Raw genomic sequence first — 12,569 nt, forward strand, 5'->3', positions numbered from 1 at the left:
CTCACATAATTCAAGTAAAGAGATATGGGTCATGGAAATGCTCATCGAATAATAAAAAAAAAAAATAATGCCACTTTGCTCTTTGAGGACCCCGTTACTCTCGTCTTTTCTACCACCTTCCCTTTCTTACCCACCCCTTTCGCGCGCAAGCTCCGTTCATTCACTGACAGCTGCAGCTGCGCGAGTTTCTGCACAGGAGAGTAGGTGCACACCCTTCCGCAACTGCAGTTGGCAGTATGCTGCTCTTCGGGTTGCAAATCCGACGTTAGTTAACACAAATCTGACAACGATTCTAATTCCTCCAAGTTTTATATATTGGTGACGTGATCCGATACAGCTCGTTCATTATCGTTATCTCATTAGTTTCTGATGGATATAAGAGCGAGCTTTTCTTCCCGATAAAAATTCCAGAGTGATACCTTATCGTCATGGAGATGCTTAACAGCGACGATTGAGGGATTGAAAGCGAAAGTGGCGTAAGTCGGCATATCTACCGGTTTGCACTTACGTGTCCTTAAATTATAAAATTGTTATAAGTTACAGTATTATTATATTTTTTTTGTCATTGTAAATAATATTTTGTCATTATGAACAATATGGAAATTAATTTTTCCAATCCTGATGCTCTATAATTTTTTCCCTGTGACCTTGGTCACAATTCTATCGCAACAGTGCTTTTATTAAAGTTACACAATATTGGTCTCAAAAGTTTCCTTTTAATTAAATTTATAAGTTTTTTATTAGAAACTTTTTGCAAACTGGTATATATATATAACATTATACACTAACATTTGATAATAATTATGTTATATCTTTCACTATATATGTTGTAATTCCGGACGAATTATGGGACACGTATATTGTCTATGGATATAGTATATAATGTTATATTTTTCATTGTATATATAAGTTATATAATGTTGTAACTTGCGCCATGTCTTAGTTTCAGATAAATTATGATACACGTGTCGTCCGAGAACGCGCACAGGTATGATCGGATGAAGCGTAAAGGTGCAGCTTTTCTCACGAATCTGTTCAAATCGAGAAAGCTGACAATAGGAATGAAGATTAACGAGGACGAAGAGATGGAACGCGCGCCCAGGGTGGAAACTCCTGGTAAGATATTATTCCTTCACTTTATTCTCTTATCAAAAAAAAAGATGTCTAAAAATTCTTGATAACATTCTACAAAAATCCATGAAGTTTTTTTAATTTTTTAATTATTTATTAATTAATTGCATTAATTTAGAAAATAATACGGAATTATTAATGTGAGAATAGCACAATGTATCGGATGCTATTAAATGACAATACTTATTCATTCATTAAGTCGAAAGATAATAATTGGCCGGCAATTATTTTCAATCTCGATGACTTTATTTTATCCTATATTTCTAAATTAAATTAAATTAAATTAAATAGATATATAATTAAAATATAATAAATATAAATTGAGTAAAATAAATTATATTTAATAATAAAATTTAATATTGTTTGTTCCATATATTTAATTAAGAAGACAAAATTTCAGTTAATAGATTACATATATAAAAAGATTAAGATTTATATTTTGTATCTCATAATGGTTAATAAAAAGCATAAAGCGCAGATAACCGAGATAATAAAAGCGATATTGCTTGCAGCAATTATTACCAATGCTTGTCGTCGGAGCGGCTCGGAGAACGACAACACGATGTCGCGAATTCCGTCGACCTTGAGTGTGACAGCGGTGGATGTTGTCGTTTCTTGTCAGCCGTCACCCTCGCACTCAATTCTGACCCTGACACCCGGTAGAACGCGTAACATCGATCAGGACATGGAGGCGCTCAGACTGAGTCGTCAGGACAATCCTTTTCTACAGGTTTGACCTGATTATTATTATGTTATATTATCAGATTTTTACGATTTTTTAATCTTGAAAAGTTTTTGATCTCGAACAATTTTTGAATATTTTAAGAAGCGGCGAGTATCTTTGTAATTTTTCAATTCAATTTTCTTTAACTTTAAAATTTAATGTTGCAAAAAAAGAGTTAATTTTTAGCTTAATATTTTTAATTAATTTGTTAGCTTTCTGATTATAGAAAAATTAACAAAGTATTATAATAACACACACACACACACACACACACACACACACACACACACACAGATACACAGTAAACTCTTCTATTTCTTGAATGTATATACATTTTACTCTGCAATGTACATATCGACTCACTTGTGCAAATTTCCTCTAATTATGCAGGTACTAGCAAGTCGAGAGAGCCTTGTGGAATCGATCGAGGAATCCGAGTCTGACGATGCGATTCTGATGTCGCAGGTAAGATACTAAATTCAAATTTTCGGAGATACAACTGGATTTTAGAAATTTATTTCTAGACAAGATGAAATAACACACCTTTATTTTTCCTCCACTTTTCTATCATCAAATTCTAATATCCTAAACAATTTTATATGCTTTAAAAAATTTCATTGAGAGTGAAATAAAGTTGATTACAATCTTCATCAAATTTATCTTAAAATAATAGTCACACATGCTTTCAGGAATTGGGCGACGCGGATCCTCTCACACTCGCGCAGGTACACGAGCACCTGGTACGCAGTCCACCTCCGGCTTCGTGGCCCAATTCCACAGCCTTTCAGTTTCCCCATCAGGATCTTTAATGTTGCAAAAAAAGAGTTAATTTTTAGCTTAATATTTTTAATTAATTTGTTAGCTTTCTGGTTATAGAAAAATTAACAAAGTATTATATAATAACACACACACACACAGATACACAGTAAACTCTTCTATTTCTTGAATGTCTATACATTTTACTCTGCAATGTACATATCGACTCACTTGTGCAAATTTCCTCTAATTATGCAGGTACTAGCAAGTCGAGAGAGCCTTGTGGAATCGATCGAGGAATCCGAGTCTGACGATGCGATTCTGATGTCGCAGGTAAGATACTAAATTCAAATTTTCGGAGATACAACTGGATTTTAGAAATTTATTTCTAGACAAGATGAAATAACACACCTTTATTTTTCCTCCACTTTTCTATCATCAAATTCTAATATCCTAAACAATTTTATATGCTTTAAAAAATTTCATTGAGAGTGAAATAAAGTTGATTACAATCTTCATCAAATTTATCTTAAAATAATAGTCACACATGCTTTCAGGAATTGGGCGACGCGGATCCTCTCACACTCGCGCAGGTACACGAGCACCTGGTACGCAGTCCACCTCCGGCTTCGTGGCCCAATTCCACAGCCTTTCAGTTTCCCCATCAGGATCAGAATACTACTCCATTCAAGAACGACGCGATACCACAAGCTAAAAGTCCATTAAAGACACCCTCACATCGTAATAACGAGCACGAGCTCTCCAGGAGCGAGCCATTGACCGATATCAGAGGTGAGGATCTCAACAAAAGGACGCTTAGGACATGCAACACGATATCTTTTCTTTAGAAATTGAAAAGTTAACTGGAAACCAATTAACTAAGAATTGGAACGCTAGTAATATACCTACGGATATTATACTGACTAGAATGTATTTGTTTCCTTTGAGTTAATAATAGTTATGAATTATTCAAGAAGATATGCATATAAGGAGCGTATATGTATATATGTGTGAGAGAATGAAATTGTTTAATTGAATCGGCGAGGAACTAGCCGCGTGTCTAGGTGAAATTACACCAACGCGCGATATACCGCGGATATGGAAATATAGATCAGAGCTTCGGTAAATCGATCCATTCACGACAGACATTTACATCCAACCTTGGCATTGCACTTATGGACACGCGCGATATCTCTTTCTTCTTCTCGCGCATATACATTGCTTCTCCTTTTCCATTTTTAACCCGAATAAATTAAAGTTTCTTAGTAAGCGGTTGGAAATATTGCAATAGCTCTCTATTCTATCAATACCATCGAATCAATAAAATAATTTTAAGAATATATGATAACCTATGTGTGATTATATTTAACAACCTTATTTATAAATATGATCGTAATAATAATTACATAATTGCATATAATTTAATTTTAATTACATTATAATTTATGAATATATTTATATATAATTACATATACACACATATACAAATTTTTTTTATAATAAAACATGTAAATATATATAGAAAATCATCAAATATATGACATCTTTTGTAAATTTAGAATACTTGAAATTTTTTTTATTCCAGATCGGCATTCTCATCCTTTCTCGTTACTACATCCGACGCCGATTCGTTCCTTGTCGGAAGTTCGACGACTCCATCGATCGGCCGATGATAGCGTGCAACTCATGTCAAATGAATAAATTTCGCCATTGGATCATGATTTGAGTGGTTTCTCGCCAGAGTCGATATCTAGAAGGATATCGACTCTCAATTTTGCCGATTGTTCTTCGAGAACAGCGGCTGCTGATGAGTCGAAGAAAATTTCGTATGTGAAAACGAAATTTATAATTGATTCTAGACAAGGTTTGTGCTAATTAAGAAGATTGCTGAACAAGAAATACGAAGAATCGTCAAGATTTCATATTCGATCAGATTGGGGCTACGATAAATTTGAGATCGATAAGATAGAATTACAAAGCGAGTAATAATGCTTTGGAATAAGATTTTTAATTGCAATTAATAATACCGTTAGAATATATGAAACTTGGAAGTTCAATAGTTTAATGAATTTGTTTTTTAATCAATTATAAAATTATTTCTCATGGAATGGAATATATTAATAATTTCAATTTTTAATTGATTTAAATAATCTTGATTAATCAGATTGTGTGTATCGAAATCTGTGTGTGTGTGGGCGTTATAAATAATTCACAATTACGATCATATATTTTATCAATAGGCCTATTTTTTATAATCATTTTATAATCAATCAAAATACAACATCAATACATTTTTTTACTATTTTTTTATTTAATGGTTAAATAATACGCGTTTTATTTGATTTATTTATTTGCGGATAATGTATGAATAAATAATGTGAATTATTAAATGCGCGCAAATAACCAGGAAATATTCACACTTTAACTTTTTAAAGATACGTCAAATCGAAGAGTTCAAGAATCCAAAGAGATGTTGCGGATCTTATGTAAGGTAGCTTGCAAAAGATTTTAAGAATACTTATAACTAACAAAAAATATTATCTCTGCTAAATCGTCAGCTGAGAGTTAGATGAATATTTAATATACCTATTGGATTTTCAAGCTTTAAATTTATGGATAATTCGGAATTTGCAATTGTATCTTTAGACTCTGTCGCAAAGAGCAATATATCGTTATGTAACAATCGTTAAAGCGCGCATTGCATAATTATTAAATTATTATCTATTACGAGCCTGATAGTATCGAAATTTGTTATTAATATGATGGTTATTGTTGACGCACATGTCTGTAATTATTCGTGCAATTTAAATGTCTATTTTGTGTAGCTATTTTAAAAATATTTCAAAAACATTTACTTATGTGTGTGAATCTTTTCTATATCACTGAATATATTAATTAATGATTCTTGATTGTTGTTAAGCTAGCACAAATATTTTTCTCGATCGATTATACACGTAAGTTTCTTTTTTTATAATATATTGCGAGGATATTATAAATACAGAATGCACAAACATTTTTCCGCTATTAAAACTCACTTTTAAAGACGACTTAAAATAATAATTGCACGTAAAAATTAATAACCAACCGAAAAATAATTTTAACGCTGACGATGCGCCAAATGTACAGGCCTCAATTAAACAATTCCTCAAATTAGATAAATAGACAAATAGTAATAAGATCTTTTTTATGAGACAAAGCAGTGGATAGATTTATCTATAACGATTTACTTCCGATATTGAAAGTAACATTTCTTTTAACGATAAAAACCGTCGTCAATGAATTCTCAACGAATCAAAAGTATTCTTGTTTGTTCTTCTCTTTCTAGGATGACGATTTTTGTAGACAATATAAATAGAATCTCTCCTTTCTCTCTCTCTCTCTCTTTCTCTCTTTCTCTCTCTGATGTGTTTTTTCCAAATATAATAGAAAAAATTTGTTACGAAGTTATATAAAATAATATTTGGAATTCTTTTTTTATGAAAAATAAATAAAATAATTAAATTGTTGCATTTGGAACGTCAATTAGCTTTGCCAACATCTCTCGGGCATTAAATGTTAAATTAATTGACATATTAATTAACACGACTACATCTATATTTTTATATTAAATATGAAATTTTATTGAAATTATTTATGTTATTCACAAAGTCGTTATAAAAAAGAGTGGAATTTAACTTTCCATTTGCATTAAACTCCTTAAAAGTTTTGCACATTAAATTTATTTTTAATTTATCAGGTTATCACACCTAAAATTAGCTCTAGAACCCATCAATTTCTCTTATACATTTGTCGAAAAATATTTGATATCATTTTTGGATAAGTTTAAATGATAGTATAGTAATGGGTGGCCAACCGAACGCAGTAGGATTATGTTTATCAGGAGTATAACAATATTGAAACATTATTATTAAAATTCATACATATTCATATACTCATCCATGTATAAAAGTTATATAAATAAATAATAAATTAATCGTTAGGACAACTTCGAACTCATTAATATAAACTGTATTACGAAGATTAAAAAAGGTAAAGAGGGACGATTTTTCTCTGTCCAAAGGCATCTTATAAATATATACGTCTCACTTCGGTTACGGTCACCCGCCGATGAAAACAATCGGCGAAATTTTAGCAGGGTTTATACGAACTTTGGAAAAACAGTGTAGCGGAGTACCTATAGAAAAATTACTATATACCATATTAGAGTCCAATTGACTTGGCCATTGAGAGAATTGAGATTAATTATATTATACTTGTACTTAGAAATCTTATAAGCGTTAGAGAGTTTGAGAAAGCGTTTGATGACGCAAAAACAAGATGTAAACTCACAAAAAAAATAGAAAGACAGTAGAGAGACCTATTTAATCTAGCCGAGTGTAATATATACATTTCACACACGTGAAATGTTCGCGGTATCAAAGATGTAAACGCATTTGGAGCAACAGTGAACTATGTTCGAAATTTGTAGAGTCTATTATGAATATATCCTAAAGTGGACTTTTTAAGTAAATTAAGTGGACCATAGATACGACTTTATGTCTTTAAAGTAGCTTACAAATTACAAGCTCACTTTGTCTCTCTCTTCTTTTGAACGAATGTTTAAACAGTAACGAGGATATTACCAAACATCTCCTAGTAGTAAGGATTCTCGGTATCAAAGATAGCTGGTATTAAGGATATATAAATGGTATAAATTACACTTATCCGAGAATCATGATTATCATCAGAAAGTTGATGATATCAATGGTGCAGAAGACCAGCGATCCATGATACGAAGAGTCCGTGGTAAATAGGATCGAAATAAGTCTTAATAAAGATAGAATGGTCATTAGCGGACACTTTCAATAGCCAAATGCCGCAAGATAGATATCTTGCCACGATGTAATGGCCTATAAAAGCATGTACTCATCGAAGGCAATGAATCATACTTAATAATGAACGAAGCGAATATCTTTTTATCGAGACTTTGTGAAATTTCAAGGCTGTCTGCGTGTATCGAAAAGTCTTATCACTCATTGCAGGCTGCAAATTCCAAATTAAAGAAAAAGAAGAGTATTCTCAGGTGGACAGTTTAATTTAAAACACCCTATATATAAATCGTATATGAGAATCGCAATTACGAGATTCTCCATGTAAGATCTCATAACAAATTGGATAGTACTATCGCCGCATTATTTCGTGATAATTAATTGAAGGGATCATTATTGATCGCAATATTGACTATCATCCATTAACTCTTTTCATTTGTCTTCGCAATTATTAATAACATGCGGATTTGTGTGCAAACACCAACAGCGAGATAGAGAGTAGGAAACAACGACATAATAAACAACATAATTGCGAACTTTATTTAAGAAGTAAAACATGAAAATAAAATAAAGACTGTAATGTATTTGTCCGAAACTATATGTACAACAGAACGAATATATGTAATCATAATAATTATTTATTATTTAACTCTTATTTGTTTTTTTAGAAATTTACTTAAACTTTATATATATATATATATTTCGCTGTTCGTTTTTGCGAACATAAATCAGTATCGTGGTTATTAATGATATTAACATACTTAAGCGAGTGTATGTATTATATTATTGTATTAAAGAGACTAGAGAATGTCCAACACACACAAATATATATATATAGACACTTGCATAGTATGCGTTTTGCGGTCGCGCAAAATCTGCGCCGCGATCTCTAGATGTGTTTGTTGTTTTCGAATAAAAATGAAATATATTTGTGTTACTGTAAACATAACACCGCATTGTGTAAATCTTATATTGCGTTTCCTATTTTTCCTTACCTCAATCTAACACATCTCGATAAGATAATTGTCATAGTTTTACAGTTTTTAGTAAAATAAAAGATATAGTAAATATTTACGTTAATTCGATCACACATTGAGTTTAAATAGCGGTAAAAATGATAGAAGATCCATAATTTTATAATTTCCTAATTTTTCTAGTCCTCTAATTTTCGATTATAGTTTTCTGCGATTTGCTCCATTATTATATGTATCTTCTTATTTGATTGCTTTTCTATTAAAATATATAAAAAAAAATATATAAAGGAAGACTAATAAAACATTTATATTATTGTCTTTAATCGAATGCATTTTGTATCGTCACTGGTTTTCATTGAAAAAAATAGAAATTATTTATTAAAGTTTTATAGTTGGATCGTAAAAAACATTGTGTGATCGGTCATAACAAAAGATATCTTATATATTTATATATTTTATATTATTATATATTTATTCTTCATGAAGTGAAAAATGTAACGTTGGAAAATAATAATTTGCGATTTCTAAATCGAAAATTGTAAAAACTATAGTAGCATTCGATTAGCGCGTATACATTACTTCAAAACATGTACAAGAAAAGAAAATTATTATGCTAAGAACGGTATATTATATGTTTTACTGAAAATATTAATGGAATCTTAATTACAAAAGACGTAAGTGATCAATCAGCAGATTGACCTTTTTGATAGTCGGTAATGGTCGGCGACAGCACGAAAGTTATTTAGAACTTTGGGATTAATGAGCAACAAAGTTAGCTGACGCGGCACTTCGACATCAAAGTTCCTATTCTCGACGCAAGTAATAATCGCGCGATTAAATCTTTTGAAGAAGATGCGACAGGTCGATCTAATCTGGTTAACGGCGGAACGAGCTACGTGGCTTTCACATTTGCACCTCATTCTATTCCGCTGTTAGATTAGTGATTGAATTACAGGATTACACGAGCTGGGAAGAATACGACACGGATTAGAAACAAGAAAACAGAATCTGCAACTGCAGCAAATAACATTGTATTATTCATGAATTAGGAGAGAAAATGTTGTTAATTTATTCCTATAATGACATTACTTTTATCGGAAGATTGAAAACTCGTATTGCATTTAATTAGAATTGCAAGCAAAATACACATCTTCAAGATTTTTTATTTACTTTTATTTAAAAATTTAAAAATATTTTAATTTGGTATACGCTTTGGTATACGCTTTCTGTTAGGAGTAATTATCAGTATAATGAAAATAAGATATAACAATTTTATTAAATTAATTTTTCACAGTTTTATTCATCGAGAAAGAGCTCGAGAAAAGAAAGCATGCTTTTATTAAATTTAAATAAAAACAATATGAGAAGTAGCGAGCGCAAAATATTCTTTCGAGAGAAAATTTCTTTTAATTTCAATCTTTTAGATATATTCTCTGTCTCGAGTGTAAAATTTAATATCTCATCAAGATAACGTTATTCTTTACCAGTTTTTTAGAAAATTCTTTTGCAAAGGAATATTTTAACTGATGCATTACACGCATTACATTAATTATACAAGCTTAAAGGAAACAACGTTACGTAATAATTATATGTTATATCATAATTATAACATAAATGTGATATAAATGTATACATTATTTAAATCATTATTAATATATATATAATATATACCACAAAGAAGGGCAACACATTAATAATAACACAATGTTCGATTTTTATGGCATATAGTATGCCTAATGTTTACGTGCTTCGACCCCCTTATCATTCGCACGACGACACTCGAGTAGAAAAGTCGTGGTACGAGACGCTCCGTCGAATTCTTATTTTAAACACAATCGCCAGAAGTATCGGAGAATAATTTGATATTATTAATATCATTAATAAATAATTAACGTTCATAAATAATATGTAACTACATATATCTCGCGACAATAAATTTCGAAGAGTGTATTTCGCGTCCGGTATTTTGTCCGGTGCTTTATCGTTCGATTTCTCGACGATCTTAATATAGTTTGAATTGAGAACGCGCAATTAAATAATCGAATCGCAGGATCGAGTAATTAACTTAACAAAAGGTTTCATAATATATTTATCGATTAATAAATAATTAATCTACATATAATTTAAAATACTTATATAATTTAATATTCCGCGTATATATATACGTCATAGGATGTGAAATATTTCGGCAATGTATTATCAATAACAAGGTGTTCGGCTTTGCCGGCGTAAACATTAGAGTGCTATTGTTTACATTCCTTGATTCTATTATCATTCACGCGGCGACAGTCGAGTAGGAAAGTTTGATGCGAGACGCTCCGTCAAATTTCTTTTTCAAACGCGAACGCGACAAGTATCGAGAAATATATAGTTTGATATGATTAATATAATTAGTAATTAATTATCTTTTACATACGTTAAATCATATCTAATTATATCGCAACAATAAATTTTGAAGCACGTATTTCGTGTAATTTATTCATTTAATCAAGTAAGAAACGTAGTAACAGGAGTCCAAAATATAATAAATTATCGTAAATTGTTGCTATCTCTCTTTATGAGCAATAATTATTTTTTAAATAATATTTAACGTTAAATATATTTTGTTGTTTGGTGCTTTATCGTTCGACTTTTCAACGATCTAAATATGATTCGGATTGAGAACGTGTAATTAAATAATCGAATCGCAAGATCGAGTAACTAACTTATAAAGGCTTCATAATACATCTATCGATTAATAAATAATTAATCTACATATAATTTAAAATACTTATATAATTTAATATTCCGCGTATTGTAATATATGTCATAAGACATGAAATTTTTCGACAACGTATTATCAACAACAAGGCGTTCGGCGTAAACATTGGCGCGCTATTGTTTATGTCTTACGGCTTACGGCTTTGTTAACATTCGCACGGCGATACTTGAAACTTGAATAGTACTATATTAGTGAGAGACGCTACGTCACAAATTCCTTTCTTACAATACTTATCATTCACGCGACGACACTCGAACAGAAAAGTAGTGATGCGAGACGTTCTGTCAAATTTCTTTTTCAAACACGATCGCGGGAACTATCACAACTATTTGAGAATAATTTGATATGATTAATATGATTAATAATTAATTATCTTTTTCATACATTAAATCATATATTGATTATATCGCGATGATAAATTTCGAAGTGCGTATTTTGCGTAATTTATTTTTTTAATTTTAATTAAATTTTATTTCATTTATTGAAGTAAGAAAAACAGTATTAGTGACAGAAGCCTAAAATAATAAATTATCGTTTTGTTGCTATCTTTCTTTATGAGCAATAATTATTTTTTTAATAATATTTAATTAAATAATTTAAATTTAGATTAAATTTAAATTAAATATTTTAAAGTTAAATATATTTCTTTCCTTCCTTCGATACTTTATCGTTCAACTGTTCGATGATCTAAATATGATTTACATTAAGAACGTGCAATTAAATAATCGAATGATCGAGTAACTAACTTAACGAAAGGCTTCGCGATACACATCTACGATTAATAAATAATCTATAATTGAAAATATTTATATAATTTAATATTCCGTGTATATATATACGTCATAGGACGTGAAATATTTCGGCTTTACTTATTATTAATAACAAGCTGTTTGGCTTTGATGACGTAGCGCGTTATTGTTTATATGTATGGCTTTGTTATCATTCGCACGGCGACACTCGAGTATCGAAGTAATGGTGCGAAATGCTTCGTATATTGTCGAATTCTTCCTCTAAACGCGATCCTGACTGATATTGAAACATAATTTATTATGATTATTACAAAATTAATGATCAATTAAATTTTGATAAACGACTCAAAACTGTATCGTGATGATAAATCTTTATCGCTATACATACGATTGTTCCGCGATTGGGAGAGCCGGGCTAAGTGTCCCGCGATCATCACGTATTAGACTAATCGTAATTAACTGTGTATCTTTTCGCGAGTGAATGTAAGTGCTACGTGGATGCAGCAAAGGAACGAGAGAAGAAAAAGAACTTCGGAAAAGCATGAGGTGAGAGACCGAGCGACAGTATGCGGTAAATAATTTTGTATTTATCATTTATATTATATTATTTTTAAAATACACATTGCTCGTTAATTTTCCATTTTCTCGATAATTAATATTTAATTA

The 12,569-nt window shown here is 30.7% G+C and overlaps 1 protein-coding gene across 1 annotated transcript; it reads left to right on the forward strand.

Moving 5' to 3' along the window:
• Nucleotides 1-226: 226 nt before the first annotated feature.
• Nucleotides 227-8,366, forward strand: LOC115234163. The gene is made up of 6 exons (XM_029804958.1): nt 227-476; nt 944-1,116; nt 1,644-1,861; nt 2,246-2,320; nt 3,169-3,403; nt 4,197-8,366. Exons 2-6 carry the CDS (start codon nt 957-959, stop codon nt 4,310-4,312), a joined length of 804 nt encoding a protein of 267 aa, XP_029660818.1. The 5' UTR covers nt 227-476; nt 944-956; the 3' UTR covers nt 4,313-8,366.
• The last annotated feature ends 4,203 nt before the right edge of the window (nt 8,367-12,569 follow it).

This window comes from Formica exsecta, unplaced genomic scaffold (assembly GCF_003651465.1).
Source record: "Formica exsecta isolate Colony F162 unplaced genomic scaffold, ASM365146v1 scaffold196, whole genome shotgun sequence".
Lineage (NCBI taxonomy): Eukaryota > Metazoa > Arthropoda > Insecta > Hymenoptera > Formicidae > Formica > Formica exsecta.